Below are 20220 nucleotides of genomic sequence, written 5' to 3' on the forward strand. Positions count from 1 at the left end.
CCTGCACTCTGTCTCTTTACCCAAAACAATCCATGCTCACTCTTTAAGGAAAAAGTGATTGATGTCCCGGCAATGGAACCATGAAACCGGCCCGTGGGGCGGTAGGCGTTGGCTTTCACCCAAAACTCTTTACTTTAGACACACACACAGAGTACTTTGCAAAGGTAACCTGTAATGGGGATTAACACCTAAGTACACACACGGCTCGGAAGCTAGAATGCTCCGAGCAAACGCCGACAACCTGTAGGCCCCAAAATTGGCGCCCCTTTCGGTATTTCTTTATTCTTTACCAGAGGGAACAAAACCTGTGATCTCCTCCAAGATGCCCCGCACAATCTAGGCTAAGAAACACCTGTTCTGGCCCGATTTCGGCAGCATAACTGTACTAGGATGCTTCACAGTCAGTATCCCCACGCAATAGGTGACTTTCCTGACACATACGGACACTTTGCAAAACCTGGCAAGAATCTGCAGCACGCTGAATTTCTGTTTTCTGCCCCGAAAATGCGCCAGTTCACCTGTACAACAGTCCCCTCGCGTCCCCGAACCTCCTGGGGGTATTAGGGTCCGTTTAGGGCCGAAACCCTAAACCTGCAAAAATACACAGCAGGCTGTAATTCCCTGTTTTGGGCTCTGTTTCGCGTGCCGGTCGCATCTGTAGCAAGACCTCGAGCTCCCACACCTGTAGGGCTACTTGCCCTTTGAATCGGACGAGATTTCTGGCATGAAACCTCTCCGAATTCACCTGTACTACGGGGGATTAGCAGCTAGCTAATCCAGTACCTGTGCAAGAGGCTCTTGCCTCGGCAATCGCGCATGAACCCACATAATTGTACATTGGTCAAATGAAAAGCCCACTAGTGGGGCATAACATACTCCTCGTCGGGGGGAGAGAGAGTAGTACGTAGCGTGCAGGGCATCACTCCTGGCACCACACTGTACATAAGAGGGAAAGGAAGCACTCCATAGCTCTTAACCTGTGACAGAAGCTGAAAAATGAGCCTTCCTTCTCTAAATTCACCGCCAACTCTTCCTTGCATTGGAAAGTGCACAAAAATGTGACACTTGGCGCATTTACAAGCATTTTCCCGTTTCGGGTTCGCCGCTTAAAAATATCCCAACTCATCGCCCAGTTGACTTCGCGGCAGAGTTGTAAAATGTTCTCCTAGTCATACCGGAGGTAATGACGCGAACACATTTCTCGGCCCAAAATAGCAGTTCCCTAAATTTTAGGAGATGCTTCCGTTGGGCTCCCACTGGTCTTCTGACCATCTATCCTCATTGAGACCGCATCCAAAAGTGCAATGTGGCACAACTGTCGGATACTTTCTGTTGGCAGTCACACCTTGACTTTAGGCCTTTATTGAGTTCACTTCCTAGTATCCACCAACTTGCTAAGTGCGACGGGGGGACCTATATGATCTTGCTCTAAGCCTAGACATCCTTTTGCCATACGAATTCCAGTGCCGACCACTACCCATCTGCAGGTGAAACTACCGTTCACATTGGCCATGCAATGTCCGACCGCTTGCTACTTCAAGAAGAGGGTCTCAAAAATAAAACAAAACCCCTTGGAAAGAAACCAACAACTAAAGTTAGCAGTTGCCACGTCCTCGTGACATAGTTAACAATCGCCACATCCTCGTGACAGGCAACTTGTCCAACAAGACCTTGGCAGTTCTCCCCTCCAAGCAAGACTCAACCTAGCGTTTCTTCATCTGCATCAGCCTTGCGTTTTCAACCTTTGCATCATCGCCAACAAGTCCCTTGCCTTAGCGTTTTTGCATCAGCAGATCTTCACCGCAACCAAGCCCAAGCCTAGCGTTTTTGCAGAGTTCCATCACCGGCAAAACTGCAAACATCAGCGTTTTCAGCCGCGTCATCGGCAACAGAACCCTCATGCCAATCGTTTTTGGTCATAGCAAGCTTCAGCCCTAAAGAGTAGCAGATTCAGCCCGGAAAGACTAGCAGTTTCAGCCCTTAAGAACCTCAGATTTTCAGCGACAAGGACCTACAGCAGATCAGCCCCGGTGTCATCACAACTCAGCAGATCAGCCTAGAGTTTTGCATTTGTAGAACCACCGGCGACAGCAGGACAGTTTTCAGCCCTAGCGTTTTTTGTTTGCAGAACAACCCCAGCGTTTTTGCATATCATCGCGACAGAATCAACCATAGGACCAGCGTTTTCAGTTTTCAGCCCTTAGACATTGCAGAACAAGTCCCGAACCTCGCAGATCTCACCTTCCCGCAACAGATCCTCGCCCCACGGTCAGATCCAGCGCAGTTTGTAGATTCAGCCTGGAAAACGCAGATTTCAGCATCTGCATTTTCAGCGCGTCGTCGTTGCATCATCATCATCGCCATCATCATCGACATCAGAGTCAGAATTCAGCAGATACAAGATTTGCAGATTTCAGCCCTTAGCGTTTTCAGATTTCAACTCGTCTCGTCGTCGTCGACATCGTCGGCAAGTCAAAGCATTGTAGAGATTGTCCAATCATAAGTAGACCTCTCTCGCAATAGAGAGTGGGGCCTTCGGAGGACGGTTTTACGTCGCCTCTGGTGTCGTATTCTCTTCTCTATCTCTCAGTCTCACACACTTGCACGCACAGTGTCCATTCACTTCTTTGTGATCATAGCACTCTCTCATTAAGAACGGAAGGCTCTCCCTTCCATAAGAACAAAAGGAACCTTGAGCACAGTTCGGAGCTCTCATCTTGAGCAAAGTTCAAACACTCATTCCACTGCACCTAACATTGGTATCAGAGCTTTGGCAGTGTTCTGTATCACTCAAGGAAAGAACCACAAGAACCACAGAATTTTTTTTGCTTGTTGAGGTCGCACAAACCCAAGTTCGCTTGGGCGTGTCGATTCCTAATCGTGTTTTTGAAGAGTGACAGGAAACCCAAGAAAGAAGGGCTTGTCCAGCCTCCCCTTGTGCCTCTTTTCACTCATTGAGAGCGGACCGTGCACTTAGCGGCCGGCCAATCGACGTGAGGTGGGAAAAAGCAACCTTGGTGTGAGCGCAAGGCCGCCAAGGGGTGCGCCCGCAAAAAAGAGCAAAACTCAGGTGAAAAGAAGATCCTTCTCAAACACAGATTGCAAGCGAAAGAATACCCTCAAGAATCACAAGAACCCAAGACTTCAATGGATGGTCATCACTCGAAGCGGAATGGATACTTCCCTTGGAGATGATGAGCATGAGAGAGGCGAAGAAGAATTTTCCCCACCAGGAGGTTTTTCCGACCCTCCCCCTTTCCCATCTACGCCAAGGATTGTACCAGATCCGATGGAGGCTTGGTGCAAGACGATGGTGGACATGATGACAACGTGGCACGAAGCAAGAATGGCAGCCATGGAGCGTGAGCGCGAGCAATTACACTTCAAGGCCAAAGAATTTGATCGCACGTACGCTGAAAGAAAAACAGAATTGGATCACAAGAACGTTGTTCATTCTTCCTCTCTCATTTCTAATGTGCAGGACAAGATTGAACGGATTCAGGAGAAAGAGACTCTCTCAGTCTCTTCTTCTCCAAAGCATGACACACAGGATTTGTACGATTATGAGAAGCATGATGAATTGAAAGATAATGATGAGCATGATGATTTGGATGATAATGACAAGCATCATGATTTGCATGATCGAGATGTGATTTCTCACAAGCATGATGAGTTGCATGAAGATGACGTGATTGTTCACAAGGATGATGAGTTAGTTGATGCTTTTTCTAGTGAAGCTAACCTCGTTGCAGATTCGATCAATCACGAGGGATCGATCTTGGCTCTTGAGCCTAGGTCCAAAGAACCCCTTCAAGAAGAACCAATCTTGGCTCTCGAGCCTCGGTCCAAAGAACCTTCACAGGAAGTATTATGTGTTCGCATGATTCATACGCACGCATTGTACGAGTGTTTCATTCGTGATCGTTTCCTGTATTTTAGTCAGCGTCTTTATGTGATTCCTTTTCCTAGGCATGACCTATTGTACGTTGAGCGCGTTTCACTCATGAATGAGCACGGATGTATGCGGATGATTCATGAAAAGATGAAATGTTTGCATTCAAGGAAATCATATTCCATGTCTCTTCCTTGGCATGACACAGTTGTCGAAAGAGCACATGAAAGTATGAGCACCATGCATGGGCATTTTCGTTGTGAATTGCCACAGTTGATTGCTCTAGATCATAAGAGAAAGATTCGATCTCATTGTTTGCGTGTGTGTGGTGAACGGTTTGGCACTCCGTCTCTTTGTTCATCTACATTGCATGCACAATCTTTTAGGAAGACGAGATTTTTTCCAGTCACTTTACATGAAATAGGTATGTTCATGTTTTTGTGTTGGAAATGGTTTCACTAATTTTCAGCCATAGAGATTCTTGAAGAAGAAAGAAGCATGACTCTCGACGAAGTTGAAGCATTGAAGGAGCCACAGAAGACTGTGTCGCTTTCGGCGCGGTCCAAATAAGCAAGCGTTGTAGACCTTTATGAAGTTCAAGTACCACACGACCCACATATCAGAGTGGGCCGACAGAGAGTCCCTTCCAGGATTCCGGATGCTGTTGACGATCTCCCTCAACGCCATACAGTTCCGTACCAGTATTGGCACTCCGTCTCTTTGTTCATTTACATTGCATGCAGTCTTTTAGGAAGACAAGATTTTTTCCAGTCACTTTACATGAAATGGGTATGTTCATGTTTTTGTGTTGAAAATGGTTTCACGAATTTTCAGCCATGGAGATTCTTGAAGAAGAAAGAAGCATGACTCTCGACGAAGTTGAAGCATTGAAGAAGCCACAGAAGACTTTGTGTCGCTTTCGGCGCGGCCGAAAGAAGCAAGCGTTGCAGACCTTTATGAAGTTTAAGTACCGCACGACCCACACATCAGAGTGGGCCCGCAAAGAGTCCCTTCCAGGATTCCGGATGCTGTTGGCGATCTCCCTCGACGCCATACAGTTCGATACCAGTACCTCACTTTGAAAAGGAGAGGATGTCACGTGACACATCCAACCCTGTGTGTCCGTGGACAAGCTACAGCACGACAAGGGTTCAATCAGTCCAGTCAGTCTAGATTAGCAAGTGATCTGGCACTTTTGTGAGTCTGTTCGCAGACCGTGCATGTCCGGTCACTTAGTATAGATGCATATCCTCTGGTTGCACACAGCATGATCATAAGCACTCCCATCAGAATCCTTCAGGGGAATTTTCCAGTGCATTTAGCCTATTTTCCCTATTTTGACATTTTTCACTTATTATTTATAAGTGACTTTTGTTGGAAAGTAGGTAGGGCAAATTGAGTAAGTTTGTATATAAGCAAACCTAGACTAGCACTAAATGGCAGAAGAGGCAACAGGAGCCAAGCTCAGCAGGCAACTTCTCCAACAAGACCTTGGCAGTTCTCCCCTCCAAGCAAGACTCAACCTAGCGTTTTCTTCATCTGCATCAGCCTTGCGTTTTCAACCTTTGCATCATCGCCAGCAAGTCCCTTGCCTTAGCGTTTTTGCATCAGCAGATCTTCACCGCAAGCAAGCCCAAGCCTAGCGTTTTTGTAAAGCTCCATCGCAGGCAAAACTGCAAACATCAGCATTTTCAGCCCTTGTCGTCGGCAACAGAACCCTCATGCCTAGCGTTTTTGGTCATAGCAAGCTTCAGCCCTAAAGAGTAGCAGATTCAGCCCAGAAAGACCAACAGTTTCATCCCTTAAGAACCTCAGATTTTCAGCGACAAGGACCTACAGCAGATCAGCCCCGGCGTCATCACGACAGAGCACATCAGCCTAGCGTTTTGCATTTGCAGAACCACCGGCGACAGCAGTACAGTATTCAGCCCTAGCGTTTTTGGTTTGCAGAACAACCCTAGCGTTTTTGCAGATCATCGCGACAGAATCAACCATAGGACCAGCGTTTTCAGTTTTCAGCCCTTAGACATTGCAGAGCAAGTCCTGAACCTCGCAAATCTCACCTTCCCGCAACAGATCCTCGCCGCACGGTCATATCCAGCGCAGTTTGCAGATTCAGCCCGGAAAACGCAGAATTCAGCATCTGCGTTTTCAGCGCGTCGTCGTTGCATCGTCGTCATCACCGTTGTCATCGACATAGAGTCAGAATTCAGCAGATACAAGATTTGCAGATTTCAGCCCTTAGCGTTTTCAGATTTCAGCCCGTCTCGTCATCGTCGACATCGTCGGCAAGTCCAAGCATTGTAGAGATTTGTGCAATCATAAGTAGACCACTCTCGCAATAGAGAGTGGGGCCTTCGGAGGACGGTTTTATGTCGTCTTTAGTGTCGTATTCTCTTCTCTATCTCTCAGTCTCATACACTTGCACGCACAGTGTCCATTCACTTGTTTGTGATCATAGCACTCTCTCATTAAGAACGGAAGGCTCTCCCTTCCATAAGAACAAAAGGAACCTTGAGCACAGTTTGGAGCACTCATCTTGAGCAAAGTTCAAACACTCATTCCGCTGCACCTTACAGCAAATCTCACCTATAAAGGGAGTAAAGGGCCTAGCGATTTCAGTCACTAACACATAGCGCCAGTTGCAAGAGAGCCAACGTTTCTGCACTCAACCAGCAAGCCCTAGTGTTTTCCTAGATCCAGGTCAGCCTTAGCGTTTTTGGATGAAACCAACCAGCGTTTGCAGATTTCAGCCCTAGTGTTTTCAATTTTCAGCCCTTTCCTCGCCGGATTGGCGCGGATCTGCGATCGCTAGCCAGCCTCGTTGCGGTCCAATACTTCGACAACCAATTGAGCCTCACATCGGCCATTCCCTCCCCGTCATCGAGTGCTCACATTCTGTCCATCATCAGCATCATCGAGATCTGCGTTTTCAGCCCTACTTTACGCGAGAAATCTGATGCATTTTACGCTATAATCTGCCTTTTTGCAGCCAGTTTTCAGCCCTTCATTCCTCACATTGGAAGAGCAATTCAGTCCCAAATCTACCCCTTGGTGGTCGTCAGCAATCCCACATCGAGAAGGATCCAAAGGTGCATCAAATCAGCCCCGGAGGTGCCTCATCTTGAGGAGTTACAATGGCGACAATCATCGTTCGAGTCAAAAGAGTCAGCCCTTGAGGTATTGCATTGTGTATACATTCCATTTACGCAATCTAAAGCAAACACCACATCGGCAACGGTGTGGGGGGCCCTTGAGAGGGTTGGTTAGGACCCCATCGGGTGTCATTCTCCTCTTCTCTCTCTAGCTCTCTTTCTCTACACATCTCTACCGCACTCTTCTCGTTCCCTCTCTTCAAGGAAAAGTAAAGGGAACCATCATTCAAGCTAAAAGGAATCACTAACGCAAGGAAAGAAAGAAAGGGATTTGAGGAAGTGTAAAACTTTGATCTTCACCATTTCGATTCAGCTACACCTGACAATTGTCCAAGACTCCAAGTTCCTTTAAAGTTTAGAGCCTACATACCTATTGCATCCCAAGATGGATTTGGAGCTTCTCTAAGCCCTCCTTCTCCTCCTCACTCCGGCCCAGCCACGGCTTCTCAACCCCCTTCCACCGCCAACTTCACAAGGACATGGTGGAATGAGGTGATTGCTTCCAAGGCCGGTATTGGAGGTGGAAGCAAGCCATGGAAGTGCCGTCGTTGTGGCTACGAACACAACGGTTCCGTGAGGAAGGTACGAGCCCACTTCCTTCATGAAAAAAGGACATCAAGTTCAATTTAGCTCACAAACAGTCTCGGATGAGGAGAAGCAAAAGCTCCTACACCTTGAGAAGACTCTTGAGGAGATCAAAGAGGCCAAGAAGAATCGCAACAAGTGTCACACGATGAATCCGAAGGAGATGACCACGACCGCTTTCATTCGAGCATCAACATCCCCTTCTTCCGCATCATTTTGTGCATCAATCAGCACCAATGGCGACCACCCACTATCGACCCTTCATCCTCGTCTTTCCCTCATTCTCGTCCGCACAAGCGGCAAGCCACTCTTGGAGACAGTTGGAAACCCGCCTTGAAAGATGAGATAGATGTGGCCCTCGCAAGATTTTTGTACCACGACCATATTGCTTTCAATGCGGCACAGTAAGGTCTAGTTTTAAGTCTTTACTCTTTAGTAGATACATTTCATGGTTGTGACATATGTAGTATGTACATCACTAATGTATGCTTTCTTTTTACAATAGGTCTCCTTATTGTAAAGAAATGGCACGGAAGATCCGAAAGTTTAGACCCACATATGTGCCTCCCTCTCTGGAGAGCTTGCACACCACTCTTCTTGATAGGGAGACGATTGTGGAGACGGCATGTGCATCCACAAGGGCTTCATGGAGATAGAATGGGGTATCCCTCCTGTGGATGGGTGGTGTAAGTTGCAGCGGAAGTGATTGTTGGACTTTGCTCAAGATGAGTGCTCTGAACTCTGCTCAAGGTTCCTTTTACTTGCGGAAGCGAGAGCCTTCCGTTCCTTTAATGAGAGAGTGCAAATGATCACAAACAAAGTGGTAAACACTGTGAATGAAGGTTCTGAGACTAAGAGATAGAGAGAAGAATACGACACCAGAATGTTGTCAAACCCTCCTCCGAAGGCCCCACTCTCTATGGCGAGAGTGGTCTACTACTGATTGCACAAATCTCTACAATGCAATGGACTTGCCGACAATGTCGAAGACGATGAGGACGACGACGAGACGGGCTGAAATCTGAAAACACTAATGGTTGAAAACTACCAATCTATACCTGCTAAATTCTGACTCTATGTCGGTGACGACGGCGATGACGACGATGCGACGACGACGCGCTGAAAACGCAGATGCTGAAATCTGCGTTTTCTGGGCTGAAACTATAAACGCTCGTTGATATGACCGTGCGGCGAGGATCTATCGCGGGAAGGTGAGATCTGCAAGGTTCGGGGGTTCTACTGCGGAGTCTGATGCTGAAAACTGAAAACGCTGATGCTATTGGTGATCTTGTCACGATGAATCTGCAAAATGCCGAGGCTAATCTGCAAACCAAAAACGCTAGGGCTGAATTTGGGGCTGTTGCAAAAACGCTAGGCTTCTGCTGGGTCTACTAATGTCGGGCTTGATCTGCAACTGCAAAACGCTGGCTGATCTGCAAATGCTGAAAACGCTAGGCCTTCTAGATGGCTGAAAACGCTATGTCTCCTGCCGGGGGGTCTTGCTGAGAAGGTGCATTGTTGAACTCTGTGTTCCTACTGCCTCTTCTGCCAGATTATGCTAGCGCTAGGTTTTCTTATATACTTGGCTATCAAAATTGCCGTACCTAGTTCCCAACAAAAGTCACTTCAAAATAATTATTGAAAAATAGCTAAAATAGAGAAAATAGGTCTATGCACTGTATAAATGCTCCTGATGGGTTCTGACTGTAATCTGATGATCATGTTGTGTGCAACCAGAGGATATGCATCTACTCTAAGTGCCTGAACATGCACGGTCTGCAAACAGACTCACAAAAATGCCAAAACACTTCCTAAGCTAACTAAACTGAACCCTAGACATGAAGTAGCTTGTTCACGTACACATAGGGTTAGATGTGCACGTGACATCCCCTCCTTTTTCAAAGTGAGATACTGCTACCGAACTGTATGGCATCGAGGGAGATCGCCAACAGTGTCTAGAATCCTAGAAAGGACTCTTCGCCGGCCCACTCTGATGCGTGGGTCATGGATACTTCAACTTCATAAAGGTCTGCAACGCTTGCTTCTATGGGCCGCGCCAAAAGCGACACAGTCATATGTGGCTCCTTCAATGCTTCAACTTCGTCTATAGTCATGCGTCTTCTACCTTCTTCAAGAATCTTTGAGGATTAAAATTCTTGAAACCACTTCCAACACAAAGCCATGAACATACCCATTCCATGTAGAGTGAATGGAAAAATTCTAGTCTTCTTTAAGGACTGTGCATGCAATGTATATGAACATATAGACAGAGTGCCAACCGTTCATCAAACACACGCAAACAATGGAATCGAAACTTATCTTTCTGATCTAAATCAATCAACTGTGGCAAATCATAATGGAAATGTCGATGCTTGATGCTCAATCCTTGTTGTGCTCTTTCAGATACTGTGTCATACTAAGGAAGAGACATTGAATGTGAATTCCTTGAATGCAAACATTTCCTCTTTTCATGAGTAATCCGCATACATCCATGCTCATTCATGAGTAAATCGTGTTCATCGTGCAAGATGGCATGCCTGTGAAAAGGGATCACATAAGGACGGTGATTAAAATACAAGAAAGCATCACGAATGAAACACTCGAACAATGCGTGCTAACTAATCATTCGAACACATGATACTTCCTGTGGGGGGTTCTTGGAAACTCGACTCGAGAGCCAAGATCGGTTCTTCTTGATTGATCGAATCTGCAATGAGGTTAGCTTCAGTAGACAAAGTATCAACTAAACCATCATCCTTGTGAATAATCACATCTTTATCCTGCAACTCATCATGCTTGTGAGTAATCACATCTTGATCATGCAAATCATCATGCTCGTGAATAATCAAATCTTGATCATACAAATCATCATGCTTATCATCTCGCTTATCATTATCATGCAAATCATGTGTGTCGTGCTTTGGAAAAGAAGAAACTAAGAGTCTTCTCCTCCTGAATCTCTTTAAGCTACGCTTGCACATTAGAAAAGAGTCGCAACAACTCTTTCATTTGTTGGTCGCTCATCGCTTTTCTTTCTTTGTGCTCACGATCCAATTCGGCTTGTCGTACTTGGGCTTCCAAGCGTGCTTGCTAGCGCTCACGCTTTATGGCTGTTATTCTTTCTTCATAGTTACGCTCTATGGCTGCCATTCTTTCTGTTGTTCTTTCTTTGCGCTCGCGCTCCAAGGCGGCACGTTGCGCTTCTTGTTGTAACTTCTTCTTGTCCATCATCATCTTGTCGAAAGCCTCCATAGGAGTTAGTGCACTCCTTGGCGTAGATGGGGAAGGGGGAGGGTCAGAAAAACCTCCTGGTGGGGAAAATTCTTCTTCGCCTCTTCCGGGGACAGTTACGGAGCAAGCTCAACGAAGCGAGCTTTGGAGCGAGCTTTTTTTTTTTTCATTCCACCACCACTACCTCCCATTGCTGCCCCTTAGCAACCATCACCAACACCACCCTAGCCCACCATTGGTGGTTAGTGGTGCTAGCTTATTACCACCATGTGCCGCCCCTACTCTACCACCATCACCCATTGCCACCCCTCCCTCCAGTGGAGTAGCCAAGGACCTCCTCTCTCTCTCTCTCTCTCTCTCTCTCTCTCTCTCTCTCTCTCTCTCTCTCACAAACAAAAGCCCAAGGCATTGACGATTTTGCCAATGCCTTCGGTTTTTTTTTTATCAAACCCCCTCACCCCTCCCCATCTCTCCCTCTCATGATTCCTCCAACCCATTCCCTCTCTCTCTCTCTCTCTCTCTCTCTCTCTCTCTCTCTCTCTCTCTCTCTTTGGCCCCCACCTCTTTCTCTACGTCCGGCCCTCCATCTTCCCTCTCTCTGGCCCTTCCCCTTCCTCTCCCCCCCCCCCCTTCTCTATAAACTTTTTATCACCTTTCTATCACCCAAGTGTGGTAGATTGGTTATGCCATTTCCCTCTTGAATAACAGATCTTGAGTTCAACTCTCCTCGTCGGATAGATCTTTAAGGTCTCCCTACGACGTTAAATTCTCTTCTTCTTCTCTCTAAAAAAAAGAGGCCCCAACAATATCGCTAGTGCCTCACTTTTTTTAATTGGCTCCCCCTCCCTCCCTCCCTCCCTCCCTCTCTCTCTCTCTCTCTCTCTCTCTCTCTCTCCCCCCACCACACCGCCCGATCCTAGAGAGAAATAAAATGAGATGGAATGAAATATTATATTAACCAAAATGGAATGAAATATTATATTAACCAAAATGGAATAAAATGTTATATTAAGCATTTTCATAAGGCCAAAATGACCTATGAGACCAAGCTAATACAATCTTGGTGGATCTAAAGACTAATACAATGCATGGGTACAAAATAACATGAGAGAGAAAGAGAGAAAGAGGGGGGAGAGAGAGAGAGAGAGAGAGAGAGAGAGAGAATGGAGCGGTTGGCGGGGGAGAGAGAAATAGAGAGAGAGATTTTATTATCATCTTTGAACATCAAATATGACCAATGACGTTACATGTGATGTAGTATGTGTGTGACTGATGAGTGATTCTCAATGCTCCAAAATTGTGGTGATGAGAGCCGCAATGGAGAGCCCACACTATGGCTGGGAGAGGAAAGTTTGTGCAGACTCGATTCGACTCTTCTCCATTGTCCCAACGCCCTTTCTTGCATTGAAGGGAGTGGGAGCTAATTGAAATGGATGCGATAGTGTGTATCGCTGACAAGGGGATCATATCAAGCATGTAAGGGTGAGTATAATTTCCTCTCTCGGCAAGAATATGGTTTTGTAGTTGGGGACAATAAAGGTGGTGTAATGCATGAAGCGTGAGCCCCCGAATTTCTCCTGGGCCATAATACATTGGTGTTGTATAAAAGCTTCATTCAATAGGAAGTCTATTGAGGCATCCCATCTTCCAAACCACGTCTTCATATAATGCCGAGAACGGGGGGGGGGGCAAAGATTGTGAGAGGGAGAGAGGTGTGACAATTTATTTTTTTTAAGAGGAAAAGAGAGGGAGTGCAAGGAAGCTAAAATACAAAAAGAAAAAAAAAAGTCCTCAAAGCAATAGCGATATCGCTATTGCTTTGAGGATTTTTTTTTCTTTCTTTTTTTTTATTAAGCTTCCTTGCACTCCCTCTCTTTTCCTCTTAGAAAAAAAAACATCACACTTCACTCTCCCCCTCTCACAATATTTGTCCCCCCCCCTCCCCCCTAACCAACCCTTCCCTCCCCTCCCTCCCTCCCTCCCTCTCTCTCTCTCTCTCTCTCACATTTTATTTTGTACCCAGACATTGTTTTAGATCCACCAATATTGTATAAGTTTGGTCTCATGGGTCATTTTGGTCTTTTGAAGACAATCAATATAACATTTTTATTCCATTTCATTTCATTTCTCTTTGGAATTGAAGGGACTCAAGTGGCAGTGTGACGAGAAGCAGAGGGTCCCAATCCCACCCCCCTTCTCTCTTCCTCCCGCTATCGCTCTCTCTTTCTCTCCCCTGCTCTCCCTCTTTTACAAAAAAGGACAGGCACTAGCGATACTGCTAGTCCTTTTTTTTTAATTTTCAATGGATCCCTTCTCCCCCCCCCCCCCCCCCCCCCCCTCTCTTTCTCTGTTTGTGGGATGGGAGGGAAGGAAAGGGCATGGTGGCAAAGGTAGAGAGAGAGAGAGAGAGAGAGATTGAATTATCGTCCACGAAGGTCAGACATGACCCATGGGACCATACAAAACATAACAAAGTCTCCTTCTAAGTGAAGGGGTTTTGGTCGGATACATATCAGTTAAGGACCGAAGGTCCGCTAGAAGGGTAAAAGAAAAGAAAAGCCTAAGGGGAGTCAGGTGAGGGGGGAGTCCCTTTAGGAGTTCGAAACTCTTGGATGATGGCTTTACCACCTCTGTAGACGGTCCATTTACCTTGCTTGCGCACTTCGTGCACTTTCTTGAGTTCTTGTTTTTTAAACTTGAGCTGATTTGTAGTCAGTTCCTCACTGATCCAGACATTTGTTCCTTTGAGGGCGTGCGACTGGCGTAGCAACTTAATCTGTTCCTCTTTATCCTTGAAAGTGAGAACACAATGCTCAGGGGGCACATGCCTATGTGTATCATTGATCCAAGAGATGGTTTCTAGCTTGACGTTAACTGGTTGAATAATGTCATTGAGCTTAACAAGTGCTTCTTCGAGTGTATCCTTGGTGGTGCACCATGGCGAGGGTAGCCCACCGATCCGGACCTTGAGGACATTCTCTTCCTTCCTGTAGTCGTTGCTCGTGAAGTTCCGTTGACACACAAGTCTGCACCTTGGCAATGGTCGCCGAGTGAGCTTGGCACACCTTCGCTTCGAATTGCTTGACCTTGTTGTTGGCGAGATCGACCATGGAATCAAAGCGTGCCTCTAGCTCGCTAAGGCGAGTTTTGAGGTCACGGTCTTCTTCCATGACTCGATCGAGAGCCACTTGAGGTTGAGTGATACAGTCGAGTTTACTGGGGGCTGCTAGCACTGTGGCAAAAGTCGATCGTGCTCTGAGAGGGGTCCTCGGAGAATTTGTCATCCTTAAACTCGAATAGATTCTCCTCCAATGTGCCTCAAGACTCTGTTCTAAGTAGACTCTGCTCCAAGTATCTCCATATTGTGCTCACTTTGCTCTGCTTTAAGTGTTCCTCCACAATATGCTCGAAGTGCCCGTTTTGAGAGCACCTTGAACCTCCTTTGATTGAGAGTACCTTGAGTACTGCCTGTGGTCGTGAGCTCTAAGGCTCAAAACATGGACCGAACATAAATCAGAACTTGTTGAGCCATGACGAATCTGACAAACGATGACGAGCAGAGAGCCTGACGGGCTTTACTCTTGTGCGTTGTGTAGATCTAGCCGTTGACGAACCTGACAAGCGCTGACAGGGAGAGAACCTGACGGGCTGAACTAGTGAGCCTCTGTGTAGAAGCAAGGTCTCCTCGATCTTGCTCGGGCTGACCTAGGCGTTAACGCCTACCCCACAAGGTCGCCCCTCACCCTGAGGGGTGGAGCTCACTCTGGGATGGGAGGGAAGGGAAGAGTGAGGAGGAGAGAGAGAGAGAGAGAGAGAGAGAGAGAGAGAGAGAGCGTGCGTGCGTGCGTGCGTGTGTGTGTGTGTGTGTGTGTGTGAGAGAGAGAGAGAGAGAGAGAGAGAGGAAAGGGAGGGGCCAACGGGAGAGAGAGAGAGGGAGAGAGAAAAGGGGGCAGCAAAAATTGTGAGGGGGAGAGATGGAGAGTGTCTGTTTTCTTTTAAAATAAACCAGAGGGAAAGAGAGCTAGTGGAGAGGAGATTTTTTTTATTAGAAAAAATCGTATCAAAATTACTAGTGGAAGGGCATGGTGGCAAGGGTAGAGAGAGAGAGAGAGGCAACGGGGGCTGGAGCTCACTCTAGGATGGGAGGAAAGGGAAGGGAGAGGGAAGAGAGAGAGAGAGAGGTGGCAGGTGGGAGACACACACATGGAGAGAGGGAAGACAATAAGAGAGAGGGGTGGTGGGGGAGAGAGATAGGAGGAAGGGGGGGGGGGGGGGGGGGGGGGGGGGGAGGGAGAGGGATAGGGGTTATAGAGTGACAAGAAAAGAGAGAGGAAGAAGGGACTAGGAGAAGAGGACTTTGAGGAAGGGATGGCGGCTGCTAGAGGAGGAGATGGAGAAAGGGAGGGCAGTTAGAGGAGTAGATGGAGAGAGGGGGTGGAGGAGACGGAGGAGGCTAAGGAGGAGGAGGAAGCACATGGGCGGCGAGAGGAGGAAGGGGAAGTAGGGAGGACGGGGAGGACGGCCCTCCAAAAAAAAAAAAAAACTCGCTCCAAAGCTCGCTCCGTTGAGCTCGCTCGAAAACCTAACTTGCCTCTTCCATGCTCATCACCTCCATGCAAAGTATCCATTCCGCTTTGGGTAATGACAATACACTGAAGTTTGGGTTCTTAAGTTCACGAGGAACTTGGGTTCTTGGGTCCTTGAGGTTCTTGAGGTTCTTCTTTAGCTTGCAATCTGTGTTAGAGAAGGATCTTCTCTTACCCGAGCTCTTCTCTTTCCCGCAGGCGCACCCTTGGGGGCCTTGCGCTCACACCAAGTTGCTTTTTCCCACCTCACGTCAATTGGCCGGCTACTAAGTGCACGGTCCGCTCTCAATGAGTGAAAAGAGAAACAAGGAGAGATTGGACAAGCCCTTCTTTCTTGGGTTTCCTATCACTTCAAAAACACGATTAGTAATCTACACGTCCAAGAGGACTTGGGTTACGTGCAACCTCAACAAGCCAAAAAAATTATGTGGTTCTTTCCTTGAGTGATACAGAACACTGCCAAAGCTCTAATACCAATGTATGGTGCAGCGGAAGTGATTGCTAAACGTTGCTCAAGATGAGTGCTCCGAGCTCTGCTCAAGGTTCCTTTTACTTACGGAAGGGAGAGCCTTCCGTTCCTTTAGTGAGAGAGTGCAAATGGTCACAAACAAAGTGGTAAACACTGTGAATCAAGGTGCTGAGACTGAGAGACTGAGAGAGAAGAATACGACACCAGAATGTTGTCAAACCCTCCTCCGAAGGCCCCACTCTCTATGGCGAGAGCGGTCTACTATTGATTGCACAAATCTCTACAATGCAATGGACTTGCCGACGATGAGGACGACGACGAGACGGGCTGAAATCTGAAAACGCTAATGGCTTAAATCTGCAAATCTTTATCTACTGAATTCTGACTCTATGTCAGTGACGACGGCGATGACGACGACGCGCTGAAAACGCAGATGCTGAAATCTGTGTTTTCCGAGCTGAAACTATAAACGCTCGTTGATCTGACAGTGCGGCGAGGATCTGCTGCGGGAAGGTGAGATTTGCAAGGTTCGGGGGTTCTGCTGCGGAGTTTTGATGCTAAAAGCTGAAAACGCTGAAGCTATTGGTGATCTTGTCGCGATGAATCTACAAAATGCCGAGGCTGATCTGCAAACCAAAAAACGCTAGGGCTGAATTTGGGGTTGTTGCAAAAACGCTAGGCTTCTGCTGGGTCTGCTAATGCAGGGCTTGATCTGCAACTGCAAAACGCTGGCTGATCTGCAAATGCTGAAAACGCTAGGCCTGCTCCAAGAAATGAGAGGCTAAGTTTGGAAGCCAAAACGCTAAGGTCTTTTGCAAACGTGCAAGAGAGACCAGGTCTCTGCGACAAAACGGCACCAATTGATGACGCCCCTCTTCCCCTTTTCTAGAACTGAAAACGCTAGTGGAGCTAATCCTTGCAGAGAAAACACGTCGCCAAATAGTGTGCCCGGCCTAGGATCCATAGAGCCCTACTATGAGTGAGTGCTCGAGTGCGGAAGCGTCAAGAGGAGAGTAGTGAGAGAGCAAACAAAAAGCACCAGGGATGTGAGAGGGGACTAATCACCAACCAGCCCCCCATAACCACCATCAACCACAGATAGCCAATAGGCAACTGATACAATTGACAAAACAACCCTAAACCTCCCACACTACCCATTTAGGGGTCACACGTAGAGGTAACGCAAAAAAAACCAACCATCCTACAAAACTAAAAAGGGGTGCCAAGAAAATAATAGGGCCAAAGCAGGCAACAAACATAAAACGGGTGGCCGGCCCAAAATTGGGTGGCCAAACAAGGATGTAGCCTCCACAATCAATTACAAACTCCTTGACTAATCAGCACCAGAGCTTTGATACCATGTGAGAGAGAGAGAGAGAGAGAGAGAGAGAGAGAGAGAGAGAGAGAGATGATAACAGACCAGCCTGCTGAGCTGAGAGAAAAATGGAAATTAAGAAAGAGGAGATGGTCCAAAATGCTTGGGCGCCTTGTGTCCGATCGCAAGGAAAGGACTGAGATTCGGAAGCAAATTAATGTCTATAGGAATGGAAAGGGAGAAATTTGTCACATGTCGGATGCACAACGAGCTCGCTTTGAGATGGGGAGTGCTCTTTGGTGAGAGGAGTTGGGGGCGGAATTGGGTAATTTTGATTCACCACGTCAACGTACGAGACGTGGCGCGCCGCATTCTTACCACATGTCATATTTTGGTATTATGAGTGCAAAATCCACTTTTTCTTTGCAATCTTGTGCTCTTAGTGTTGTCTAGTCTGTCAAGTATTGAATTTGCAAAGAAGTGTTTTTTTAACACACGTCCCTTGGCCCGTCCCCAATTCCTCGTTTTGTCACATCCCCATCCCAAGGATCTCGCACGTCCCCGAGACCCAACCCCGTCCCCATGTGACTATGATTTAAAGGCCCTTGGCCTATCCTAGAGCACTTACATGAAAAGCAAAATGCCAACGCTAGCTCCAAGAAATGAGTATGGCTAAGTTTGGAAGTCAAAACGCTAAGGTCTTTTGCAAACGTGCAAGAGAAACCAGGTCTCTACGACAAAACGGCATCAATTGATGACGCCCCCCTCCCCTCTTCCCCTTTTCTGGAACTGAAAACGCTAGTGGAGCTAACCCTTGCAGAGAAAACACGTCACCAAATAGTGTGCCCGGCCTAGGATCCATAGAGCCCTACTATGAGTGAGTGCTCGAGTGCGGAAGCGTCAAGAGGAGAGTAGTGAGAGAGAGCAAACAAAAAGCACCAGGAATGTGAGAGGGGGCTAATCACCGACCAGCCCCCATAACCACCGTCAACCACAGATAGCCACCCTAAACCTCCCGCGGTACCCATTTAGGGGTCACACGTAGAGGTAAGGCAAAACAACCCAGCCATCCTACAAAAATAAAAAGGGGCACCAAGAAAATAATAGGGCCAAAGCAGGCAACAAACATAAAACGGGTGGCTGGCCCAAAATTGGGTGGCCAAACAAGGATGTAGCCTCCACAATCAATTGCAAACTCCTTGACTAATCAGCACCAGAGCTTTAATACCATGTCACAGAGAGAGAGAGAGAGAGAGAGAGAGAGAGAGAGAGAGAGAGAGAGAAGGGAAGGTGATAACACACCAGCCTGCTGAGCTGAGAGAGAAATGGAAATTAAGAAAGAGGAGACGGTCCAAAATGCTGGCTAGACCTCTACTGTCAGATACAATGCGGGCATATAAAGTCTGTACGATCCCTGCTCTCTTGCCACATGAAACGCGTAGAGTCCTGCCCAATAACAGCACACATTCCCATCACACATACACCAGGCACACCTAGCTTAAGTGAGAAAAGACTACCTGCCATGGCCAGCCAGCATAGCCACATGCTTGGGAGTTATTGTAGCAAATCAACAGCTCCATCCGGTAGGTGATAGACTCTAACAAAACTAGCCCTTAGCATGAAAGAAAAGGAATATAGATTGAAGTCTGTCCTCTGAAAGACAACCCTTGAATAGCCGATGAAGACATTCATACATAGAATAGTGATCCCTGGATTATTGGATATATGTACACCTTAGAGTTGAGCAAATCAACAGCTCCATCCGGTAGGTGATAGACTCTAACAAAACTAGCCCTTAGCATGAAAGAAAAGGAATATAGATTGAAGTCTGTCCTCTGAAAGACAACCCTTGAATAGCCGATGAAGACATTCATAGAATAATGATCCCTGGATTATTGGATATATGTACACCTTAGAGTTGAGCATTGTATCATAATGACACTATGAAGACATTCATACAATAATGATCCCTGGATTATTGGATATATGTACACCTTATGGTTGAGCATTGTATCATAATAACACTGTGAAGACATTCAAAGAATAATGATCCCTGGATTATTGGATATACGTACACCTTAGAAGTGTCTTTTGTACGAGACCATCCTTCTGCCAACAGCACATACTAAGGCTCACAATACATCTCTAATTGTTTTGTATCTGAGATCAATCCGTCTACCCAGTCTACACACACTGAGAATCAAGATAAATCATGTTACATCTATCAACATTTAGCCTTCTATGGTGATATGTGATGTCCATTTAGAGGAGACATCATGACTTTGCACAAAAACTTCTCGTAAGTCATTTCGTCATTACCATTAAACCCAACAATGTCTAGAGTTTAACACCAACAGAATGTGTGATATTCCTGCCAACTTAAAAAACTCTCTCTCTCTCTCTCTCTCTCTCTCTCTCTCTCTCTCTCTCTGTGTGTGTGTGTGTGTGTGTGTGTGTGAGAGAGAGAGAGAGAGAGAGAGAAAACTTTGTAATCTGCCGAGCTGAAATGACTTACGCGAATGAGACGAGTGAGGGGAACTCCACAATCGGTGCAAGGTGTGGCACTCTCTATCATACGTTTGCCGCACGCAACGCATACATTCATGTGGCGACAAGGGCTCAAGTACATCTCATTTGTGCTCCCACAAGAAGCACATTCAACCTTCACGGAAGGCTCCAGTGTTGCCATCATTTCTCTCTTCGATCCGCGCCTAGTACGAGCAGCAGAAGAGGCACAAGAGCTCGCCACAGAGACGTTTTCAAACAGGTTTCAAAGAATTCACTGGCCTTCCTTCATGTCGAAAATCAAAAAAAAAATTAAAGAGAAAATTACCAAAATACCCATCAAATTTAATAAATTCCCTAAATTCCCCCCGTATTTTCCCAAAATGCCCTTCAAATTTTCCTAGTTGTGAGAGTAGATTTCTCCAAAAATAAAAAAATTTGCAGCTTTTCATAAGAAGACAATTGTCTATCATACAAGATGC

At 46.7% G+C, this 20220-nt stretch overlaps 1 protein-coding gene and 1 pseudogene across 2 annotated transcripts in view; both read right to left on the reverse strand.

Moving 5' to 3' along the window:
* The window catches only part of LOC147466217 (transcription initiation factor IIF subunit alpha-like), a 77561-nt gene extending 57546 nt beyond the window's left edge, over positions 1-20015 (reverse strand). Inside the window, exon 1 of one of the 2 annotated variants that reach the window (XM_086524630.1) lies at positions 19749-20015. In XM_086524630.1, coding sequence (XP_086380756.1) covers positions 19749-19925 — 177 coding nt within the window. In that variant the 5' untranslated portion in view covers positions 19926-20015. The remainder of the gene's footprint in view (positions 1-19748) is intronic. The other variant, XM_086524631.1, reaches the window with a different exon arrangement.
* On the reverse strand, positions 13424-14661 carry LOC147466218 (uncharacterized; annotated as a pseudogene).
* Positions 20016-20220: the final 205 nt, after the last annotated feature.

Source organism: Adiantum capillus-veneris, chromosome 1 (assembly GCF_014529385.1).
Source record: "Adiantum capillus-veneris isolate H3 chromosome 1, ASM1452938v2, whole genome shotgun sequence".
Classification (NCBI taxonomy): domain Eukaryota; kingdom Viridiplantae; phylum Streptophyta; class Polypodiopsida; order Polypodiales; family Pteridaceae; genus Adiantum; species Adiantum capillus-veneris.